The sequence below is a fragment of the Phasianus colchicus genome, chromosome Z (genome assembly GCF_987193195.1).
Source record: "Phasianus colchicus chromosome Z, bPhaCol1.hap1.1, whole genome shotgun sequence".
NCBI lineage: Eukaryota > Metazoa > Chordata > Aves > Galliformes > Phasianidae > Phasianus > Phasianus colchicus.
This window is the reverse complement of record NC_143476.1, coordinates 39661423-39685015: the sequence shown is the minus strand read 5'-3', so window position 1 is coordinate 39685015 and position 23593 is coordinate 39661423. Positions and strand designations below refer to the sequence as shown.

The 23593-nt window shown below is 53.2% G+C and overlaps 2 protein-coding genes across 4 annotated transcripts; both read right to left on the bottom strand.

Moving 5' to 3' along the window:
* Window positions 1-3547: 3547 nt before the first annotated feature.
* LOC149912900 (uncharacterized) lies at window positions 3548-10598 on the bottom strand. Of its 2 annotated transcripts, XM_090131985.1 has the most exons (4): window positions 9835-9995; window positions 9365-9493; window positions 8179-9042; window positions 3548-7838 (listed from the first exon to the last, which is right to left on the bottom strand). In XM_090131985.1, the coding sequence occupies exons 1-4, from the start codon at window positions 9904-9906 to the stop codon at window positions 7074-7076; spliced, it is 1830 nt and encodes a 609-aa protein (XP_089988111.1). In that variant the 5' UTR covers window positions 9907-9995; the 3' UTR covers window positions 3548-7073. The 2 variants fall into 2 exon arrangements, with proteins under 2 accessions (XP_089988111.1, XP_089988110.1); XM_090131984.1 differs by having other exon boundaries at window positions 9365-10598.
* Window positions 10599-15622: 5024 nt separating this feature from the next.
* LOC116234647 (uncharacterized) lies at window positions 15623-21067 on the bottom strand. Of its 2 annotated transcripts, XM_090132054.1 has the most exons (4): window positions 20418-20578; window positions 19948-20076; window positions 18762-19625; window positions 15623-18421 (listed from the first exon to the last, which is right to left on the bottom strand). In XM_090132054.1, the coding sequence occupies exons 1-4, from the start codon at window positions 20487-20489 to the stop codon at window positions 17657-17659; spliced, it is 1830 nt and encodes a 609-aa protein (XP_089988180.1). In that variant the 5' UTR covers window positions 20490-20578; the 3' UTR covers window positions 15623-17656. The 2 variants fall into 2 exon arrangements, with proteins under 2 accessions (XP_089988180.1, XP_089988179.1); XM_090132053.1 differs by having other exon boundaries at window positions 19948-21067.
* Window positions 21068-23593: the final 2526 nt, after the last annotated feature.

Here is a 23593-nt window from a genome sequence, read left to right as displayed (position 1 = left end):
AGGAAGGAAGGAAGGAAGGAAGGAAGGAAGGAAGGAAGGAAGGAAGGAAGGAAGGAAGGAAGGAAGGAAGGAAGGGAGGGAGGGAGGGAGGGAGGGAGGGGGAGGGAGGGAGGGAGGGGGAGGGAGGGAGGGAGGGAGGGGGAGGGAGGGGGAGGGAGGGAGGGAGGAAGGGAGGGAGGAAGGGAGGAAGGGAGGAAGGAAGGAAGGAAGGAAGGAAGGAAGGAAGGAAGGAAGGAAGGAAGGAAGGAAGGAAGGAAGGAAGGAAGGAAGGAAGGAAGGAGGAAGGAGGGAGGGAGGGAGGGAGGGAGGGAGGGAGGGAGGAAGGAAGGAAGGAAGGAAGGAAGGAAGGAAGGAAGGAAGGAAGGAAGGAAGGAAGGAAGGAAGGAAGGAAGGAAGGAGGGAGGGAGGGAGGAAGGGAGGGAGGGAGGAAGGGCGGGAGGGAGGGAGGGAGGGCGGGAGGAAGGGAGGGAGGGAGGGGGGGAGGGGGGGAGGGGGGGAGGGGGGGAGGGGGGAAAGGGGGGAGGGGAGCGGAGGGGAGGGGAGGGGAGGGGAGGGGAGGGGAGGGGAGGGGAGGGGAGGGGAGGGGAGGGGAGGGGAGGGGAGGGGAGGGGAGGGGAGGGGAGGGGAGGGGAGGGGAGGAAGTGATGGTGGAAAGGTAGGAGGAAGACTCCACTGTGTGTTCTGATAGTTCAGATAGCTACGGATAAGCAGCCTGCACCCAGCTAAATCCCCTCATAGCTACATTGCCCTCCTCACACAGTCACAGAAACACTGGGCTTGGAAGGTACCTCTGGAGACCATTGAATTCAACTCTGCTGCCAAAGCAGTGTGCTGCCATCAGCAAACTTGCTGAGGGTGCACTGTATCCCATCATTTATGTCACACACAAAGACATTTAAGTGCACCAGACCCAAGACTGTGCCTTGGGGGACACTGCTCGTTACTGATCTCCACCTGGACACAGAGCCATTGACCACAGCCCTCTGGCTGTGACCTTCCAACCCATTCCTCACCAATGAATAGTCCACCCTTCAAGTCCCCGTCTTTCCAACTGAGAGAGAAGGATGTGGTGGGAGACCATGCCAACGGCCTTGCAGTTGCCTTCCCTTTGTCCACTTGTGGGAATCAAATGTTGTTTCTGCATTCAAATTAGGTAATTTTTTATTTCACTGTCTCCGCTGCCATAGTTCTTTTTGGGAGTCTTTCTACTTTACTTGGGGCGGGGCTGCTGATAGTTTTCATCACTTATTCTCTAGACGAACCTTCCCCATGAATGCACGCTCAGTGTATAGGTGTATAAATGTATATTTTATCAAACACCTTGCGAGAATGTCCTGCAAGAGATTTACCAAACCAGAGAACAGGTCATGACATGCGCAGGGAAGCGCCTGCAGAGACACTGGGAAGGCCTGGTATCCTCACCCCCCCATCTCTTTTTTTAACAAAGACTTTGAAGAAAATCACCACATCAGTACGACTGAGACAACTTGGAAACAACAGGATGGCTACTGAGTGACACCAGATAACACACACATTACCAAAAGTAAACCTTGGATAAGACTGTGAACCCGGTGTACCCAGACAATGGGGAAAGAGGGGAGGGGGACAGGCAAAGGGGGAAACATGGTACAAACTGTCATTGTATCCTTAGGGGTGCTCCTGCTTGTGGGACGCCCGCCATTGCAATCACGAATCAAATCTGCTTTTATCAGAGATATCGTCCTGGCAAAATCATTTGGATATTTCCCACAATTTGGGGGCTCGTCTGGGATTATTATTGCCTCTCTGGGGGTCCCCCTACTGCTCTGGACTGGATAGGTGCACTGCACTGATTTTAGGGGTCCTGTCTGGGTGGTGCGGTGACTCCTTGGGATGGCCGATAAGAAACCAAGACTGTTACATAAAGGACGGGCTCTGTGAAAGCCAAGGGGCAGGTAGGCACGTGCATTGACCCCCACAGACCTGGTAACTTGGTGCACGGACCAAGGTAAGGGAATTTCATTCTTGCCTTCAGGGTCGGGGGAGACTCGGGTGAGTCTCCGGAGGGGGCTGCTGGCGTGCTGTGTGCTTGAAGAAGTGCCAGCAGTACACCCCTACTGAATCCGAGAATTGGAGCGAGGTACTCCGGAGGGATTGGCCCTAAATCTGAGAATTGGAGTGTGGTAACCTGTGAGCTGGGGAGTTCACAGCAGCGTTCCAGAGGCATGGGGAATAGGAACTCCCAAGAACAGGGAAAAAGGGTTCCCAGAACTGTGCCTAAAGGGAGCCCCTTGGGAAATAAGCTTCAGAATTGGAAAATAATCCCAAAACTAGGGACAAGAACAGGAAAAAGATGCTTAAATACTGTATACAGACATAGGCTCGAGAACCACTACAAGGAAAATCATTATTTTGACCAAAATAAGGGTCTGACAAAGATGGGGCCTGTCAGACTTTGAATTCATATGTAAACAGCAAGACTCCTTTTTTGAAAGAGAATTGGCTTATGCCTCGTAACGGTGCAAGAAGTAAAACAGTTCCTCACAAGGAGGAGTCGAAGCTCAAAAGAAAAAGCAAAGAGAAGCAGAAAGATCATAAATGGGATCCCTTAGATAACTGCCCCACCCCCCACCCCTCCACCCCTTCAGTTTCTAAAGCAATGCAAGCTGCAGTGACCTCCCTCTCCAGAGAGGGAGTGGCTGTGCTGCTGATCCCATGCAGGGTCCTAGAGAGAGGATGCACTCTCGGTTACTGAGGGAATTGGAGCAATGTGAATGAGACCTGGAGAGTTTTTCTTTCTCGAACACTAACCTCACTAATACTTCACTATACTTCCCTCACGGGAAAGTCTCCTTAGGTCAAAGGGAAATAGGCTATGCTAATGCCTGATGTTTTTACTAGCAGAAAGGTTAGGAGTTTCAAGAAGGAAATGAATTCCTTAATTGAGGATCCTATAGGAGTAGCAGAATAATTAGATCAATTTCTAGGGCCTAATTTCTGCTCATGGATGGAAATGATGTTTATGATAGATATCTTGTTCACCGGAGAAGAAAGAGGCGTGATCAGGTGGGCAGCTATGCAGCTGTGGGAAAGGAATACAGAGGGAAGTTTGAGGCCTGGAGGGGGGCAGAGAGAGGAAGGATCCTGAGGATAAATTGTACTGATTGCTGTCACTGTCTTTGTGATGGTTAAGGATCTGTTTTGTGAAAGTGCTACCTACGAAGCTGTTATGGGAAAAGGGGTGTCTAAAGAGATACTGAGAAGACCCCTTGGGTTGTGTTTTGGCTCACTGGAGAAACACTGCTGGTGAGACAGGGGGAAACCAGGAACATAAATGGACTAATGGGACCAGTTTTATAACTGGGTACCCCAATCATGAGACCAAGTGCTGGGTGTTTGTGGAAGCTGAAGAACCATATTGTTTGATTTGTGGATTTTGAAGGGAGTGGGAGAAACTCTTATAATTGGCACAGGGAAGAGCAATTGTTAATGGTATATGAAAGTGTAATTGTGAATGCTACGTGGAAGTGCACTTGTTCTCAGTACATGGAAGTGTAGTTGAGGGCACAACTGGTGGAATTATGGGGGGAAAAAAATACAGCAAAAGGATTAAGGAAAATAGTGAGTTTGGAATATTAGAGTTTGTGCCGGCACAAGAACACATTTCCAAAACACTGATGCTGTCACTCCATCGTAGAAGGCTGCCAGACTGGAGAGGCAAGATCTGCCTTGGTGAAGCCGTGTTGGCCGTCTCAGATCACCTCTTTGTCTCGTACGTGCCTCGACATAGCTGCTACAAGGACCTGCTCCATGATCTTCCCAGGCTCAGAGGGGAGGCTCACTGGCCTGTAGTTCCCCAGGTCCTCTTTTCTCCCTTTCTTACAAATGGGAGTAACGTCTCCCTTTTTCCAGTCACCGGGGACTTCACCAGACAGCCGTTATTTTTCAGATAGGATGGAGTACGGCTCGGCAACCCATCAGCCATCTCTCTCAGAGCCCTAGGATAGATATCATCCAAACCCATGAACTGATAGACATTCCGTTTCATGAGAAAGTCTCAGACACGTTCTACTGGTACAGTGGGACGGAATCCACTCCCCACAGCCTCACCTAGAGGTTCAGAGTCCTGCCAGACATGGGAAGCCAGCCCACCAGTGAAGACTGAGGCAAAGCACTCATCGAGTACCTCAGCTTCTTCTCCATTGAGGAAGCCAGCTCTCCATTGCCTTTCATCAGAGGGTCTCTCCTTGGCCTGTCTCCTCCAGCCTATGTATCTATGTATCTATGTATATAGAACCCCTTCTTGTTATCTTTCACATCCCTTACCGAGTTCAGCCGCTGCAAGCTCCCTCTGTGCCTTGGCTTTCCTAATCCTATCTCTACACACACGGGCAACAACCCTCTATTCCTCCCAGGACACACAACCCTGCTTCCACTTCCTGTACATTTCCTTTTTCCTTTCAGTTTAAGCTGCAGGTCCTTGCTCAGCCACGTCGCTCGTCTGCCTCCCCTGCTCGACTTCTTGTGCTGGACAATGGAGAGCTCTTGTGCTCTCAGAAGGGTTTCCTTACAGAGCTGCCAGCTTTGTTCTGTGCCTGTGCCCTTAAAGACAGTTTCCCAGGGGATCCCATCCAGCAATTCCTTGAGCAGCCGGAAGCTTGCCCTCCAGAAGCTCAGGGTACTGACTCTGCTTTTTGCCAGGCCTGCGTTCTTCAAGATCACAAACTTCGCCAGGGCACGGTCACTACAGCCCGGGCTGCCCCCAGTCCTAACCTCTCCAATGCTCTCGTCCGCACTGGTGAGCACCAGGTCCAGTAAGGCTTCACCTCTGGTCGATCCACCTAATGCCTGGCCTAGGAAGTTATCATCAGCGGACTCCAGGAATCTCCTGGATTGTCTGATCAGGTGGCGTGTAGCAGACCCCATCCACTAGATGCCCTTTGCTGGACTGATCCTTGATTTTATCCCACAGTCTCTCAACCTGATCATGGCTGTTCCTCAGACACAGCGCGTTGCAATCTCTCCACTACCTAACACGGAGGACAACTCCCCCACCCCTCCTACCCTGTCTATCCCTTCTGAAAAGCCCGTAGCCCTCAGTCACAGTATTCCAATGGTGGGTTTCGTCCCACCACGTTTCCGTGATAGCAATTAGGTCATGCTTTCCCCATTACGTCACGGTTTCTCATTCCTCCTGTTTATTTCCCATGCTGCATGCGTTGGTATAAAGGCACTTCAGCTTGGCTATTGACCTTGCTGCTTTCTCGGAGGAGCCGTCCCTAACACCTCCAGGACAAGTCTGGGGTTTTCTCCTAACGCCTCCCACGGTGTCAGCGTTCCCACACTCTTCTCTGTCACCAGTACACTCCTTTCCCCCATCATATCTAGTTTAAAGCCCTGCTAACCAGCCCAGCCAGCTTGCTCCCCAGAATGTTTGCGGCCCTTCTAGTCAGTCGACTTCCGTTCGCCATCCGCATTCCCCCTTTCTCAAGGCTGCATCCCAAACCATAGTACCCAAATCCCTGAGTACAACACCATTCGCAAAGCCATTCCTTCAGCATGTCCATCCTCCTCCTTTCACACAGATCCCAGTCACCAACTGAGAGGGCAGAGGAGAACACTACCTGTGCTCCTGATCCCTTCAGCACTCTTCCCTGAAGTCCCTTTACATCGCCCAAGAACTTCTTGTGCCTGCCTCATCATTTCCAATGCGGAAAACTTGTAAAGAACAACAATCAGAGGGTTGGACCAGGCGAGTGATGTTCTTAGTAATGTCTGTCTCCCAGGCTTCAGGCAGGCAACACACCTCCTCATGGGATGGTTCCGAGCAGCTTTGTCTGGCCCTCGGTTTCTCATCAGAAGGGAGTCCCCTATGATGACAGCCCTTCTTTTTTTCATAACTGATGTTGTAGTGATATGGGGAGCAGTCTGACTAGCCCCGGGCAACCTCTCTTACAGGGTGGACCTTCAGCCACATCCACATCCCCCTCTTCCTCCAGCTCCACAGCCTCATACGTGCTATGTAAGGGCGCCAGGGAAGGTTGGACAGGCTGAAGAGCAGTTCGCTTGCTGCCCCGAACAGGGATTTGTTTTCATCCCTCGCTGTGTCCAAGGTCACCCCCTCAGGCATTCTCCGCAGCCCAGTTTCACCCGGTTCTGTGACTAATGGGGCAGGGGACCCACCGCCCCAGAACACAAGAGGAGGGGGGGGTGGGAAGGGGCGGTAACCACATTGATCATTGAAATAATCAGAGGATGTTTTCCCACACAAATTGCACACAAATAGGAAACGACAGCAATACTTAGATGCATTCATTTGAAATCTAGTGAGGAGGACAAGCCATGTGCTGCTGTTATAAAAACGCTGACGCTTTTGAAAAAGGCAAAAAGTTTATCACATCAGACGGAAGAAGTAAAATGGAATTTAATAGTTTTATTATATTTTTTCTTTAGTTCCAAATTAAAAAGCCAGATTGAGCCAAATGAGGAATCCGTGTACAAAATGGTCATGTACATGCTAGGTGAGAAGCAATTTGTACACAAACAGGAAAGCCAAGCTTCTCATCAAGTGCCAGTACCTTTCCTACGATCTTGCTAAATGTAAAGGCGATGAAGTGATGCTGCGGTGAAGAAGGAAGAGCTGCTTGGCAGAACTGGCACCTGAGACGATAAGCAGTTGTGTAGAACAGGAAATGTGCACGGGTATTGAATCATGAGAACAGCTCTTCTGCATCATGAGAACAGCCTCTCGCACGAAGGACGGAGGCTTGCATAAATGTGAGCTCAAGAACAGAGAGCAGAAGAAGGGGCAAATCTTGTTGCCTCTGGTGTCGGAGTGACCAGGGTGTTTCATTTGCAGACCGGAGAGGGAGTGCAGGGAGGGACATGCAGGGCTGGCCCACAGGTTGGCAGAGGCTGTCTCGACCTGCCAGGTTTCCCCCCACTGAGCACAGTCCAGAGCCAGTCTTCTTTTTGTGCCTGGTGCCTTGCTCGCCTCATGCTGAGGGCACACAGCCACACCAGAAGCTGAAGACTTGACTTCTGCTTCACCAGAGGGGGGGGACTCGAGACAGTCACCGCGGTGTTGGCTGCTTCTATGTATTCCTTTGCTCAGGCTTGGCTGCCCAGTGGTCCCGCAGAAAAAAGCCTTCGGTGTCCCAAGAAAGATCATCCTTTGGTGACAAGGTGTGGGTAGGTACGGATTGCCCCTCAAGCCTGGGACCTGCAGACACAGCAGAGGCTGGAGGTAAGGATTGTGCCTGCCCAGATGGTGTGCTCGCCGGGCCTTTAGCAGCCTCTGCCACAGTGCTGTCTTCCCCGTCTTCCTGCTCATCCATCAGAACATCACTGCAGATAGAAGTGCAAAGACAGCACGGCAGGAACATGGCTCTTCTTCTGCTGGACCGTGGCCTTCCTTCAGCATCCATGGCACCCAGCACAGCCTGAGAAGTGCCAGCAGCTTTGGCGCCATCGTCTGCTGCCTGCTCTGCTGCCAGGGAACGTGACGAAGAGACCCTATCAGCATCTCTGGTGCCCTCCTCAGCACCGGGAGCAGGTCGTGTCTCATCCTTGGGGTGCTTCCCAGCCTTGGGGGCCGGCACCTGGGTTGTTTGTGCCGGTGTTCTCACAGTGCTGGTGGATGCAGGTTGCCTTGGACCCTCAAGTTTCTGCCAACGTCCTGGTCTTGCGGCTACCGGACGCCTTTGGTATGCCAAATTGAGGGACTTGCGTGTGGGATATGCAGGCTTGACAGGGGGTGCAGGGACATGCAGGGATGGTCCACTGCTGGGCAGAGGCTGTGTCCCTTCCCCAGGGGCTCTGCTGTGGGTGGATGCGTCCTTGAGCTCCAGCCTGTCCACCTGCAAGAGAAGCAGAGGAGAAATGCTAAGTCAGTGTCATGCTTTCCCCTCACGACCCACTCATCTGTGCTGAAATTTGTCCCACAAGGCGCTGCAAGGAGCCCGAGGGCAGCACTCAGTTCACCAATTGCTGCAGCCCTGTTCCCTTTGCGCCAGTGTCAGAGAGCTGCCCGCCGTGAGGCACCCTCATGCCCCAGCTGTCCCCTGCAACAGTCCCTGACACACTCCGGCAGCCATCTGACCGTGGCAGGGCTCAACCTTCCAGACTTCCCCGCAGTGTGCACACTCCTGACCCTGCCTCCACTTCATGCCTGCTGACAACCACTCGCATCTTGCTCACCCCGTGCTGAAGCTTCCCAGGCACTGGAGATGCTGGAGGTCGGGCCTGTGCCTCACCAAATGATGTGCTCACAGGGTCTTTGGCTGCCACTGCCACAGCGTCTCTCTCAGCGGTGCCTTTCCCCTCTTCCTGCTCATCCATCAGTACATCACTGCAGATAGAAGTGCAAAGACAGCAGGGCAGGAAAATGCCCCTTCTCTTGACGGACCGCGGCCTTTCCTCAGCAACCTTGGCACCCAGCACGGCCTGAGAAGCGCCAGCAGCTTTGGCGCCATCGTCTGCTGTCTGCTCTGCTGCCAGGGAACATGACGAAGAGACCCTATCAGCATCTCTGGTGCCCTCCTCAGCACCGGGAGCAGGTCGAGTCTCTTCCTTGGGGCGCTTCCCAGCCTTGGGGGCCGGCACCTGGGTTGTTTGTGCCGGTGTTCTCACAGTGCTGGTGGGTGCACGTTGCGTAGGCCATGCTGGTTTCTGCCAACGTCCCGGTCTTGTGGCTATCGGACGCCTGCGGTACGCCAACCTGAGGGACTTGGGCGTTTTCCTTGCAGGCTCCACAGGCAGTTGAGGGAGACACAGATCTGTCTGCGAGCCCTCATCCCTCGCTGCTGTATCGTGGTGCTGAGGGTTGCCCCGTAGAGATAGGACAGGCAGCCCGCCACTGGTAGCTCCCACAGCACCTGCTCTGCCTGTTGGAGAATTCCTGGGGGCTGCTGCTGGCAGTGTGGACAATGTGGGTGCATTCTGGGGTGCAGCTGTCAGTGGCATTGCCTGCCGCCGGAGAGGCGGCAAGGCTGGCAGAGGCTGCCTCCCTACTCCAGAGCCACTGCTGCGGGGCACTGCCTGCCTGAGCTCTGGTCTGTCCGCCTGCAAGAGAAGCCGAGGGAAAGCATAAGTTAGCGGGGTCCCTTCCTCTCACACTCCACCGGTCCCTGTTGGAACAGGCTCCCACAAGGCCCTGAGGAGCACCCAAAGGGCAGCACCCAGCTCACGGCCACTGCCACCCCGTTCCCTAAAGCAAAACTGTCACAGTACGGCTCCACCCCCAGCAGTCCCCAACACACCCCAGCAGGCTAGCCGCTGCAGCAGGCTCATCCTGCTAGGAGCAGTCCCCACCAGCAGCTGCCACCTGCTCGTTGGCTGCTCCCCGCACTCGGGAAGCCGTTCCCACTTCCCTTGGGCTCCCTACCTGTGCACGGCGGCTCCCAGAGGCTTGCGCGCTCTCCAGGTGGGCTAGTGGTGGCAGATGGATTTCACGGAGGGACACATCCCGGCTCCGGCTGCCTGGCTGCACAGCTTGCTGCGGCCTGCGGCCTACCTGTGTAGGGAGAAGGAGGCATGGGATGAAAGTGGCTGCGTTACCACCAGTGTCCCTGGCAAAGCCCCCATTAGGAGGCTGCTCCTGCACACGGACGGCCCGGCTGAGCTCAGTCCTACTGCTCTCTGCCTCTGGGCGCAGAGCTGCTGGGCCCGCCGCGTGGGCCTGGGCTGGCCTGGGAGTTGGCGCATCCCCAGGAAATGCCCCGGGGCACGAGGAGCGGTGCCCTGGCCAGAGGCGCTCTGGACCCGCCATGGCACCCCAGCCTCTGACGTGCCCTGAAGGATGCCTCTGTGCTTCGGGTGCCGTGGCATCCTTCTCCCTCCCACCACATCCCGCACCTGGCGCTGTTCCTGCACGCTCAGCAGCCCTTTGTTGGGCTGGGAGCGGGCCTTCTCCTGCTCCTTGGGCATCTCTGTATCCTCTCACGGAGACAAAGCTGCAGGTACCCAGGGGAGCCGCTACCTCCTCACGGAGCTGCTCTCCTGAAAGTGAGCAGCACGGGGACTCTGGCTCCTGAAGGCACCGGAACACCCCCGTGTCACAGTGGCCTTTGGGTGTGGTTGCCCCGCGCATCACAAAGTCCTGGCAGTTGCCATGGAGGCCCCGTGCCCCTCTCCTGGCAGCCCCCCCCTTGGCCAACATGTCGAGGTGCCCCTCCTCACACAATCACAGAATCATTAGGGTTGGAAGGGACCTCTGGAGACCATCGAGTCCAACCCTTCTGCCAAAGCACTGTGATGAAGAAGGAAGAACTGCTTGGCGGAACTGGTACCTCTAATGATAAACAGTTGTGCAGAACAGGAATTCTACATGGGTACGGAAGATTTTATTTGGTTTAACTTTCAACGTTCAGAGTATGCATATCTTGTCTAGGTGCAGCAATGCAGTCACATCTCTAGTCGTTAACTGAACAAAAAACAAAAGCACTATGATTTAGAAATCTGGGGTACTTCTCGTTTTTATTTCCTATGGAAGGAAGGAGGGAGGGAGGGAGGGAGGGAGGGAGGGAGGGAAGGAAGGAAGGAAGGAAGGAAGGAAGGAAGGAAGGAAGGAAGGAAGGAAGGAAGGAAGGAAGGAAGGAAGGAAGGAAGGAGGGAGGGGGGGAGGGAGGGAGGGAGGGAGGGAGGGAGGAAGGAAGGAAGGAAGGAAGGAAGGAAGGAAGGAAGGAAGGAAGGAAGGAAGGAAGGAAGGAAGGAAGGAGGGAGGGAGGGAGGGAGGGAGGGAGGAAGGAAGGAAGGAAGGAGGGAGGGAGGGAGGGAGGGAGGGAGGGAGGGAGGAAGGGAGGAAGGAAGGAAGGAAGGAAGGAAGGAAGGAAGGAAGGAAGGAAGGAAGGAAGGAAGGAAGGAAGGAAGGAAGGAAGGAAGGAAGGAAGGAAGGAAGGAAGGAAGGAAGGAAAGGAAGGAAGGAAGGAGGGAGGGAGGGGGAGGGAGGAAGGGAGGGAGGGAGGAAGGGCGAGAGGGAGGGCGGGAGGGGATGAGGGGAGGGGAGGGGAGGGGAGGGGAGGGGAGGGGAGGGGAGGGGAGGGGAGGGGAGGGGAGGGGAGGGGAGGGGAGGGGAGGGGAGGGGAGGGGAGGGGAGGGGAGGGGAGGGGAGGGGAGGGGAGGGGGGGAGGGGAGGGGAGGGGAGGGGAGGGGAGGGGAGGGGAGGGGAGGGGAGGGGAGGGGAGGGGAGGGGAGGGGGGGGGAGGGGAGGGGGGGGGGGAGGGGGGGGGGGAGGGGAGGGGAGGAAGTGATGGTGGAAAGGTAGGAGGAAGACTCCACTGTGTGTTCTGATAGTTCAGATAGCTACGGATAAGCAGCCTGCACCCAGCTAAATCCCCTCATAGCTACATTGCCCTCCTCACACAGTCACAGAAACACTGGGCTTGGAAGGTACCTCTGGAGACCATTGAATTCAACTCTGCTGCCAAAGCAGTGTGCTGCCATCAGCAAACTTGCTGAGGGTGCACTGTATCCCATCATTTATGTCACACACAAAGACATTTAAGTGCACCAGACCCAAGACTGTGCCTTGGGGGACACTGCTCGTTACTGATCTCCACCTGGACACAGAGCCATTGACCACAGCCCTCTGGCTGTGACCTTCCAACCCATTCCTCACCAATGAATAGTCCACCCTTCAAGTCCCCGTCTTTCCAACTGAGAGAGAAGGATGTGGTGGGAGACCATGCCAACGGCCTTGCAGTTGCCTTCCCTTTGTCCACTTGTGGGAATCAAATGTTGTTTCTGCATTCAAATTAGGTAATTTTTTATTTCACTGTCTCCGCTGCCATAGTTCTTTTTGGGAGTCTTTCTACTTTACTTGGGGCGGGGCTGCTGATAGTTTTCATCACTTATTCTCTAGACGAACCTTCCCCATGAATGCACGCTCAGTGTATAGGTGTATAAATGTATATTTTATCAAACACCTTGCGAGAATGTCCTGCAAGAGATTTACCAAACCAGAGAACAGGTCATGACATGCGCAGGGAAGCGCCTGCAGAGACACTGGGAAGGCCTGGTATCCTCACCCCCCCATCTCTTTTTTTAACAAAGACTTTGAAGAAAATCACCACATCAGTACGACTGAGACAACTTGGAAACAACAGGATGGCTACTGAGTGACACCAGATAACACACACATTACCAAAAGTAAACCTTGGATAAGACTGTGAACCCGGTGTACCCAGACAATGGGGAAAGAGGGGAGGGGGACAGGCAAAGGGGGAAACATGGTACAAACTGTCATTGTATCCTTAGGGGTGCTCCTGCTTGTGGGACGCCCGCCATTGCAATCACGAATCAAATCTGCTTTTATCAGAGATATCGTCCTGGCAAAATCATTTGGATATTTCCCACAATTTGGGGGCTCGTCTGGGATTATTATTGCCTCTCTGGGGGTCCCCCTACTGCTCTGGACTGGATAGGTGCACTGCACTGATTTTAGGGGTCCTGTCTGGGTGGTGCGGTGACTCCTTGGGATGGCCGATAAGAAACCAAGACTGTTACATAAAGGACGGGCTCTGTGAAAGCCAAGGGGCAGGTAGGCACGTGCATTGACCCCCACAGACCTGGTAACTTGGTGCACGGACCAAGGTAAGGGAATTTCATTCTTGCCTTCAGGGTCGGGGGAGACTCGGGTGAGTCTCCGGAGGGGGCTGCTGGCGTGCTGTGTGCTTGAAGAAGTGCCAGCAGTACACCCCTACTGAATCCGAGAATTGGAGCGAGGTACTCCGGAGGGATTGGCCCTAAATCTGAGAATTGGAGTGTGGTAACCTGTGAGCTGGGGAGTTCACAGCAGCGTTCCAGAGGCATGGGGAATAGGAACTCCCAAGAACAGGGAAAAAGGGTTCCCAGAACTGTGCCTAAAGGGAGCCCCTTGGGAAATAAGCTTCAGAATTGGAAAATAATCCCAAAACTAGGGACAAGAACAGGAAAAAGATGCTTAAATACTGTATACAGACATAGGCTCGAGAACCACTACAAGGAAAATCATTATTTTGACCAAAATAAGGGTCTGACAAAGATGGGGCCTGTCAGACTTTGAATTCATATGTAAACAGCAAGACTCCTTTTTTGAAAGAGAATTGGCTTATGCCTCGTAACGGTGCAAGAAGTAAAACAGTTCCTCACAAGGAGGAGTCGAAGCTCAAAAGAAAAAGCAAAGAGAAGCAGAAAGATCATAAATGGGATCCCTTAGATAACTGCCCCACCCCCCACCCCTCCACCCCTTCAGTTTCTAAAGCAATGCAAGCTGCAGTGACCTCCCTCTCCAGAGAGGGAGTGGCTGTGCTGCTGATCCCATGCAGGGTCCTAGAGAGAGGATGCACTCTCGGTTACTGAGGGAATTGGAGCAATGTGAATGAGACCTGGAGAGTTTTTCTTTCTCGAACACTAACCTCACTAATACTTCACTATACTTCCCTCACGGGAAAGTCTCCTTAGGTCAAAGGGAAATAGGCTATGCTAATGCCTGATGTTTTTACTAGCAGAAAGGTTAGGAGTTTCAAGAAGGAAATGAATTCCTTAATTGAGGATCCTATAGGAGTAGCAGAATAATTAGATCAATTTCTAGGGCCTAATTTCTGCTCATGGATGGAAATGATGTTTATGATAGATATCTTGTTCACCGGAGAAGAAAGAGGCGTGATCAGGTGGGCAGCTATGCAGCTGTGGGAAAGGAATACAGAGGGAAGTTTGAGGCCTGGAGGGGGGCAGAGAGAGGAAGGATCCTGAGGATAAATTGTACTGATTGCTGTCACTGTCTTTGTGATGGTTAAGGATCTGTTTTGTGAAAGTGCTACCTACGAAGCTGTTATGGGAAAAGGGGTGTCTAAAGAGATACTGAGAAGACCCCTTGGGTTGTGTTTTGGCTCACTGGAGAAACACTGCTGGTGAGACAGGGGGAAACCAGGAACATAAATGGACTAATGGGACCAGTTTTATAACTGGGTACCCCAATCATGAGACCAAGTGCTGGGTGTTTGTGGAAGCTGAAGAACCATATTGTTTGATTTGTGGATTTTGAAGGGAGTGGGAGAAACTCTTATAATTGGCACAGGGAAGAGCAATTGTTAATGGTATATGAAAGTGTAATTGTGAATGCTACGTGGAAGTGCACTTGTTCTCGGTACATGGAAGTGTAGTTGAGGGCACAACTGGTGGAATTATGGGGGGAAAAAAATACAGCAAAAGGATTAAGGAAAATAGTGAGTTTGGAATATTAGAGTTTGTGCCGGCACAAGAACACATTTCCAAAACACTGATGCTGTCACTCCATCGTAGAAGGCTGCCAGACTGGAGAGGCAAGATCTGCCTTGGTGAAGCCGTGTTGGCCGTCTCAGATCACCTCTTTGTCTCGTACGTGCCTCGACATAGCTGCTACAAGGACCTGCTCCATGATCTTCCCAGGCTCAGAGGGGAGGCTCACTGGCCTGTAGTTCCCCAGGTCCTCTTTTCTCCCTTTCTTACAAATGGGAGTAACGTCTCCCTTTTTCCAGTCACCGGGGACTTCACCAGACAGCCGTTATTTTTCAGATAGGATGGAGTACGGCTCGGCAACCCATCAGCCATCTCTCTCAGAGCCCTAGGATAGATATCATCCAAACCCATGAACTGATAGACATTCCGTTTCATGAGAAAGTCTCAGACACGTTCTACTGGTACAGTGGGACGGAATCCACTCCCCACAGCCTCACCTAGAGGTTCAGAGTCCTGCCAGACATGGGAAGCCAGCCCACCAGTGAAGACTGAGGCAAAGCACTCATCGAGTACCTCAGCTTCTTCTCCATTGAGGAAGCCAGCTCTCCATTGCCTTTCATCAGAGGGTCTCTCCTTGGCCTGTCTCCTCCAGCCTATGTATCTATGTATCTATGTATATAGAACCCCTTCTTGTTATCTTTCACATCCCTTACCGAGTTCAGCCGCTGCAAGCTCCCTCTGTGCCTTGGCTTTCCTAATCCTATCTCTACACACACGGGCAACAACCCTCTATTCCTCCCAGGACACACAACCCTGCTTCCACTTCCTGTACATTTCCTTTTTCCTTTCAGTTTAAGCTGCAGGTCCTTGCTCAGCCACGTCGCTCGTCTGCCTCCCCTGCTCGACTTCTTGTGCTGGACAATGGAGAGCTCTTGTGCTCTCAGAAGGGTTTCCTTACAGAGCTGCCAGCTTTGTTCTGTGCCTGTGCCCTTAAAGACAGTTTCCCAGGGGATCCCATCCAGCAATTCCTTGAGCAGCCGGAAGCTTGCCCTCCAGAAGCTCAGGGTACTGACTCTGCTTTTTGCCAGGCCTGCGTTCTTCAAGATCACAAACTTCGCCAGGGCACGGTCACTACAGCCCGGGCTGCCCCCAGTCCTAACCTCTCCAATGCTCTCGTCCGCACTGGTGAGCACCAGGTCCAGTAAGGCTTCACCTCTGGTCGATCCACCTAATGCCTGGCCTAGGAAGTTATCATCAGCGGACTCCAGGAATCTCCTGGATTGTCTGATCAGGTGGCGTGTAGCAGACCCCATCCACTAGATGCCCTTTGCTGGACTGATCCTTGATTTTATCCCACAGTCTCTCAACCTGATCATGGCTGTTCCTCAGACACAGCGCGTTGCAATCTCTCCACTACCTAACACAGAGGACAACTCCCCCACCCCTCCTACCCTGTCTATCCCTTCTGAAAAGCCCGTAGCCCTCAGTCACAGTATTCCAATGGTGGGTTTCGTCCCACCACGTTTCCGTGATAGCAATTAGGTCATGCTTTCCCCATTACGTCACGGTTTCTCATTCCTCCTGTTTATTTCCCATGCTGCATGCGTTGGTATAAAGGCACTTCAGCTTGGCTATTGACCTTGCTGCTTTCTCGGAGGAGCCGTCCCTAACACCTCCAGGACAAGTCTGGGGTTTTCTCCTAACGCCTCCCACGGTGTCAGCGTTCCCACACTCTTCTCTGTCACCAGTACACTCCTTTCCCCCATCATATCTAGTTTAAAGCCCTGCTAACCAGCCCAGCCAGCTTGCTCCCCAGAATGTTTGCGGCCCTTCTAGTCAGTCGACTTCCGTTCGCCATCCGCATTCCCCCTTTCTCAAGGCTGCATCCCAAACCATAGTACCCAAATCCCTGAGTACAACACCATTCGCAAAGCCATTCCTTCAGCATGTCCATCCTCCTCCTTTCACACAGATCCCAGTCACCAACTGAGAGGGCAGAGGAGAACACTACCTGTGCTCCTGATCCCTTCAGCACTCTTCCCTGAAGTCCCTTTACATCGCCCAAGAACTTCTTGTGCCTGCCTCATCATTTCCAATGCGGAAAACTTGTAAAGAACAACAATCAGAGGGTTGGACCAGGCGAGTGATGTTCTTAGTAATGTCTGTCTCCCAGGCTTCAGGCAGGCAACACACCTCCTCATGGGATGGTTCCGAGCAGCTTTGTCTGGCCCTCGGTTTCTCATCAGAAGGGAGTCCCCTATGATGACAGCCCTTCTTTTTTTCATAACTGATGTTGTAGTGATATGGGGAGCAGTCTGACTAGCCCCGGGCAACCTCTCTTACAGGGTGGACCTTCAGCCACATCCACATCCCCCTCTTCCTCCAGCTCCACAGCCTCATACGTGCTATGTAAGGGCGCCAGGGAAGGTTGGACAGGCTGAAGAGCAGTTCGCTTGCTGCCCCGAACAGGGATTTGTTTTCATCCCTCGCTGTGTCCAAGGTCACCCCCTCAGGCATTCTCCGCAGCCCAGTTTCACCCGGTTCTGTGACTAATGGGGCAGGGGACCCACCGCCCCAGAACACAAGAGGAGGGGGGGGTGGGAAGGGGCGGTAACCACATTGATCATTGAAATAATCAGAGGATGTTTTCCCACACAAATTGCACACAAATAGGAAACGACAGCAATACTTAGATGCATTCATTTGAAATCTAGTGAGGAGGACAAGCCATGTGCTGCTGTTATAAAAACGCTGACGCTTTTGAAAAAGGCAAAAAGTTTATCACATCAGACGGAAGAAGTAAAATGGAATTTAATAGTTTTATTATATTTTTTCTTTAGTTCCAAATTAAAAAGCCAGATTGAGCCAAATGAGGAATCCGTGTACAAAATGGTCATGTACATGCTAGGTGAGAAGCAATTTGTACACAAACAGGAAAGCCAAGCTTCTCATCAAGTGCCAGTACCTTTCCTACGATCTTGCTAAATGTAAAGGCGATGAAGTGATGCTGCGGTGAAGAAGGAAGAGCTGCTTGGCAGAACTGGCACCTGAGACGATAAGCAGTTGTGTAGAACAGGAAATGTGCACGGGTATTGAATCATGAGAACAGCTCTTCTGCATCATGAGAACAGCCTCTCGCACGAAGGACGGAGGCTTGCATAAATGTGAGCTCAAGAACAGAGAGCAGAAGAAGGGGCGGATCTTGTTGCCTCTGGTGTCGGAGTGACCAGGGTGTTTCATTTGCAGACCGGAGAGGGAGTGCAGGGAGGGACATGCAGGGCTGGCCCACAGGTTGGCAGAGGCTGTCTCGACCTGCCAGGTTTCCCCCCACTGAGCACAGTCCAGAGCCAGTCTTCTTTTTGTGCCTGGTGCCTTGCTCGCCTCATGCTGAGGGCACATAGCCACACCAGAAGCTGAAGACTTGACTTCTGCTTCACCAGAGGGGGGGGACTCGAGACAGTCACCGCGGTGTTGGCTGCTTCTATGTATTCCTTTGCTCAGGCTTGGCTGCCCAGTGGTCCCGCAGAAAAAAGCCTTCGGTGTCCCAAGAAAGATCATCCTTTGGTGACAAGGTGTGGGTAGGTACGGATTGCCCCTCAAGCCTGGGACCTGCAGACACAGCAGAGGCTGGAGGCAAGGATTGTGCCTGCCCAGATGGTGTGCTCGCCGGGCCTTTAGCAGCCTCTGCCACAGTGCTGTCTTCCCCGTCTTCCTGCTCATCCATCAGAACATCACTGCAGATAGAAGTGCAAAGACAGCACGGCAGGAACATGGCTCTTCTTCTGCTGGACCGTGGCCTTCCTTCAGCATCCATGGCACCCAGCACAGCCTGAGAAGTGCCAGCAGCTTTGGCGCCATCGTCTGCTGCCTGCTCTGCTGCCAGGGAACGTGACGAAGAGACCCTATCAGCATCTCTGGTGCCCTCCTCAGCACCGGGAGCAGGTCGTGTCTCATCCTTGGGGTGCTTCCCAGCCTTGGGGGCCGGCACCTGGGTTGTTTGTGCCGGTGTTCTCACAGTGCTGGTGGATGCAGGTTGCCTTGGACCCTCAAGTTTCTGCCAACGTCCTGGTCTTGCGGCTACCGGACGCCTTTGGTATGCCAAATTGAGGGACTTGCGTGTGGGATATGCAGGCTTGACAGGGGGTGCAGGGACATGCAGGGATGGTCCACTGCTGGGCAGAGGCTGTGTCCCTTCCCCAGGGGCTCTGCTGTGGGTGGATGCGTCCTTGAGCTCCAGCCTGTCCACCTGCAAGAGAAGCAGAGGAGAAATGCTAAGTCAGTGTCATGCTTTCCCCTCACGACCCACTCATCTGTGCTGAAATGTGTCCCACAAGGCGCTGCAAGGAGCCCGAGGGCAGCACTCAGTTCACCAATTGCTGCAGCCCTGTTCCCTTTGCGCCAGTGTCAGAGAGCTGCCCGCCGTGAGGCACCCTCATGCCCCAGCTGTCCCCTGCAACAGTCCCTGACACACTCCGGCAGCCATCTGACCGTGGCAGGGCTCAACCTTCCAGACTTCCCCGCAGTGTGCACACTCCTGACCCTGCCTCCACTTCATGCCTGCTGACAACCACTCGCATCTTGCTCACCCCGTGCTGAAGCTTCCCAGGCACTGGAGATGCTGGAGGTCGGGCCTGTGCCTCACCAAATGATGTGCTCACAGGGTCTTTGGCTGCCACTGCCACAGCGTCTCTCTCAGCGGTGCCTTTCCCCTCTTCCTGCTCATCCATCAGTACATCACTGCAGATAGAAGTGCAAAGACAGCAGGGCAGGAAAATGCCCCTTCTCTTGACGGACCGCGGCCTTTCCTCAGCAACCTTGGCACCCAGCACGGCCTGAGAAGCGCCAGCAGCTTTGGCGCCATCGTCTGCTGTCTGCTCTGCTGCCAGGGAACATGACGAAGAGACCCTATCAGCATCTCTGGTGCCCTCCTCAGCACCGGGAGCAGGTCGAGTCTCTTCCTTGGGGCGCTTCCCAGCCTTGGGGGCCGGCACCTGGGTTGTTTGTGCCGGTGTTCTCACAGTGCTGGTGGGTGCACGTTGCGTAGGCCATGCTGGTTTCTGCCAACGTCCCGGTCTTGTGGCTATCGGACGCCTGCGGTACGCCAACCTGAGGGACTTGGGCGTTTTCCTTGCAGGCTCCACAGGCAGTTGAGGGAGACACAGATCTGTCTGCGAGCCCTCATCCCTCGCTGCTGTATCGTGGTGCTGAGGGTTGCCCCGTAGAGATAGGACAGGCAGCCCGCCACTGGTAGCTCCCACAGCACCTGCTCTGCCTGTTGGAGAATTCCTGGGGGCTGCTGCTGGCAGTGTGGACAATGTGGGTGCATTCTGGGGTGCAGCTGTCAGTGGCATTGCCTGCCGCCGGAGAGGCGGCAAGGCTGGCAGAGGCTGCCTCCCTACTCCAGAGCCACTGCTGCGGGGCACTGCCTGCCTGAGCTCTGGTCTGTCCGCCTGCAAGAGAAGCCGAGGGAAAGCATAAGTTAGCGGGGTCCCTTCCTCTCACACTCCACCGGTCCCTGTTGGAACAGGCTCCCACAAGGCCCTGAGGAGCACCCAAAGGGCAGCACCCAGCTCACGGCCACTGCCACCCCGTTCCCTAAAGCAAAACTGTCACAGTACGGCTCCACCCCCAGCAGTCCCCAACACACCCCAGCAGGCTAGCCGCTGCAGCAGGCTCATCCTGCTAGGAGCAGTCCCCACCAGCAGCTGCCACCTGCTCGTTGGCTGCTCCCCGCACTCGGGAAGCCGTTCCCACTTCCCTTGGGCTCCCTACCTGTGCACGGCGGCTCCCAGAGGCTTGCGCGCTCTCCAGGTGGGCTAGTGGTGGCAGATGGATTTCACGGAGGGACACATCCCGGCTCCGGCTGCCTGGCTGCACAGCTTGCTGCGGCCTGCGGCCTACCTGTGTAGGGAGAAGGAGGCATGGGATGAAAGTGGCTGCGTTACCACCAGTGTCCCTGGCAAAGCCCCCATTAGGAGGCTGCTCCTGCACACGGACGGCCCGGCTGAGCTCAGTCCTACTGCTCTCTGCCTCTGGGCGCAGAGCTGCTGGGCCCGCCGCGTGGGCCTGGGCTGGCCTGGGAGTTGGCGCATCCCCAGGAAATGCCCCGGGGCACGAGGAGCGGTGCCCTGGCCAGAGGCGCTCTGGACCCGCCATGGCACCCCAGCCTCTGACGTGCCCTGAAGGATGCCTCTGTGCTTCGGGTGCCGTGGCATCCTTCTCCCTCCCACCACATCCCGCACCTGGCGCTGTTCCTGCACGCTCAGCAGCCCTTTGTTGGGCTGGGAGCGGGCCTTCTCCTGCTCCTTGGGCATCTCTGTATCCTCTCACGGAGACAAAGCTGCAGGTACCCAGGGGAGCCGCTACCTCCTCACGGAGCTGCTCTCCTGAAAGTGAGCAGCACGGGGACTCTGGCTCCTGAAGGCACCGGAACACCCCCGTGTCACAGTGGCCTTTGGGTGTGGTTGCCCCGCGCATCACAAAGTCCTGGCAGTTGCCATGGAGGCCCCGTGCCCCTCTCCTGGCAGCCCCCCCCTTGGCCAACATGTCGAGGTGCCCCTCCTCACACAATCACAGAATCATTAGGGTTGGAAGGGACCTCTGGAGACCATCGAGTCCAACCCTTCTGCCAAAGCACTGTGATGAAGAAGGAAGAACTGCTTGGCGGAACTGGTACCTCTAATGATAAACAGTTGTGCAGAACAGGAATTCTACATGGGTACGGAAGATTTTATTTGGTTTAACTTTCAACGTTCAGAGTATGCATATCTTGTCTAGGTGCAGCAATGCAGTCACATCTCTAGTCGTTAACTGAACAAAAAACAAAAGCACTATGATTTAGAAATCTGGGGTACTTCTCGTTTTTATTTCCTATGGAAGGAAGGAGGGAGGGAGGGAGGGAGGGAGGGAGGGAGGGAGGGAGGGAGGGAGGGAGGGAAGGAAGGAAGGAAGGAAGGAAGGAGGGACGGAAGGAAGGAAGGAAGGAAGGAAGGAAGGAAGGAAGGAAGGAAGGAAGGAAGGAAGGAAGGAAGGAAGGAAGGAAGGAAGGAAGGAAGGAAGGAAGGAAGGAAGGAAGGAAGGGAGGGAAGGAAGGAAGGAAGGGAGGGAGGAAGGAAGGAAGGAAGGAAGGAAGGAAGGAAGGGGGGAGGGGGGGAGGGAGGGAGGGAGGGAGGGAGGGAGGGAGGGAGGGGGGGAGGGGGGGAGGGGGGGAGGAAGGGAGGGAGGGAGGGAGGGAGGAAGGAAGGGGGGAGGGGGGGAGGGAGGGAGGGAGGGAGGGAGGGAGGGAGGGAGGGGGGGAGGGGGGGAGGGGGGGAGGGAGGGAGGGAAGGGGAGGGACGGGGGGAAGGGGAGGGGAGGGGAGGGGAGGGGAGGGGAGGGGAGGGGAGGGGAGGGGAGGGGAGGGGAGGGGAGGGGAGGGGAGGGGAGGGGAGGAAGTGATGGTGGAAAGGTAGGAGGAAGACTCCACTGTGTGTTCTGATAGTTCAGATAGCTACGGATAAGCAGCCTGCACCCAGCTAAATCCCCTCATAGCTACATTTTTATTTCCTATGGAAGGAAGGAGGGAAGGAAGGAAGGAAGGAAGGAAGGAAGGAAGGAAGGCAGGGAGGGAGGGAGGAAGGAATCAAGTATATAAATTATTTTTCTGTTGCACATAATGAGGTCTACAATTAAGTAGCCATCTTGTTAGAAATATTTGGAATTTTTTCATGACATAGAAAGAAATGTATGTGTTATGTTTTCTGGTGAAATGTCAATGTTGTCCACAAAACAGAGATTTCTGTTTTTATTAATTTGCTGATTGGTACATCTTATCTTAATTTGTCTTCTATTTCTATTTTAAATAACTAAATAAGTGATGACTTACTTATCTACCAAAATTTTAGATAGCCTAATAACAATTTTTCATAGTGTTCATAAATCTTTCATTCTTAGGAAATCATATTCTGCAATCTGCTGATTGCTTTTTCTTTCTTTCATTTGTATTACTTCTCCCTGGAATAAAATCTACTTATCAGAGCACCAAACAAAAAATCGACAGTCATTAAGAATCAAAATGGTCAATTCAAACCCATTTTAGCCAAAAAAAAACAATCAATTCAAACCCATTCCTTGCCACAAAAGGAATAATTAACTAATCAGTATAAGCAAATTAAGTTATTTACTACTGACAGACTGATAATTGTAATAGAATTCGACTTTTACAATATATTTACTGCATTAATCATTACCCAAGTATTACATCCATTCCTTATAATCATGAATTTTCTTCCATGTGAAATGCAGTTTTTCCACTGAATGAGCAGTGGAGATTGCAAACCTCATCACAATCCACAGCTATGACAGAAGAGCTTCTCAATGGTGCTAAGCATGATTATCCTCATTTCTGTTTTTAGTATATTCTCTGTTTATACCATTCAAGATCCTGTGAGGCAGTGTCCCTTGGAATTCAGTTTCGAAAGGTAAAGGAGATCCAGGAGGCTGAACACTCTTCATGAAGGAAGTCTTAAAATTGTAGGAGCAGATTATCTCCTGTGCCATAGGATGAGCTAGTAGGAAAGACTGGTGTGGATAAACAGGAAATATTTCCCGAAACTCCAGGAGAAAAAGATAGACTACATCCTCTGGAAGAAGGGACAGACAACTAGGAAAGAGTGCAAGAATGCTGCTAGGATACGCAGTGAGAAAATTAGAAAGGCAAAAACCCAGCTTGAACTCACATGAGCCACTGGAGTGTAAGAGAAAAAAACATTTTTACTAATACATTAACAGTAAGAGAAGGACCAAGGAGTATCTCCATATTTTGCTGCATGTGGCAGGGAGTGTGACCACTGTAAGGAAAAGGCTGAGGTTCCCAATGCCTTCCTTACCTCTGTTATTAAATTCAGACCAGTTATCCTCGGAGTACTCTGTGTCTGACCTGGAAGTCTTTGACAGAGAGCAGAAAAAGCTTCCCACAATTCAAGTGGAAACAGAGATGTACAACTGCACCTGGACTTCCACAAGTCCATGGCCTGGATGGGATCCATTTGAGAATGCTGAGGAAGCCAGCAGAGGTGACTACCAAGCCACTTTCCATCATTTATCAGTGTTCCTGGTCAGCTGGAGAGTCCAAGAGGATTGAGGACTTGCCAGTGTGACTCCAGTATACAAGAAGGGTTGTGAAGGGGATCTACAGGTTTGTCAGCCTGACCTCAGTGCCAGGTAAGATTATGGAGCTGATAATCGTGGGAGAGATCACACAGCATGTGTGAGACAAATTACAAGATCAGGCTCAGCAAGCATAGGTTATGAAGGGCAGGTCCTGCTTGACCAACTTGATCTTCTTCTATAACAGTGAACCACTGAGTAGATGAGGGAAAGGATGCCAACATAGTCTTCAGCAAGCCTTTGACACTGTGTCCCACAGTATCCTGGAGAA

What these genes read in the sequence shown, in the direction of transcription:
- LOC149912900 (XM_090131984.1), bottom strand. Translation starts at nt 10,138, where the DNA reads ATGTTGGCCAAGGGGGGGGCTGCCAGGAGAGGGGCACGGGGCCTCCAT. An exon ending in CTGGGAGCCGCCGTGCACAG is followed by an intron (nt 9,043 to 9,364) that starts GTAGGGAGCCCA and finishes CTTCTCTTGCAG; the next exon opens with GCGGACAGACCAGAGCTCAG. An exon ending in CTGGGAAGCTTCAGCACGGG is followed by an intron (nt 7,839 to 8,178) that starts GTGAGCAAGATG and finishes CTTCTCTTGCAG; the next exon opens with GTGGACAGGCTGGAGCTCAA.
- LOC116234647 (XM_090132053.1), bottom strand. Translation starts at nt 20,721, where the DNA reads ATGTTGGCCAAGGGGGGGGCTGCCAGGAGAGGGGCACGGGGCCTCCAT. An exon ending in CTGGGAGCCGCCGTGCACAG is followed by an intron (nt 19,626 to 19,947) that starts GTAGGGAGCCCA and finishes CTTCTCTTGCAG; the next exon opens with GCGGACAGACCAGAGCTCAG. An exon ending in CTGGGAAGCTTCAGCACGGG is followed by an intron (nt 18,422 to 18,761) that starts GTGAGCAAGATG and finishes CTTCTCTTGCAG; the next exon opens with GTGGACAGGCTGGAGCTCAA.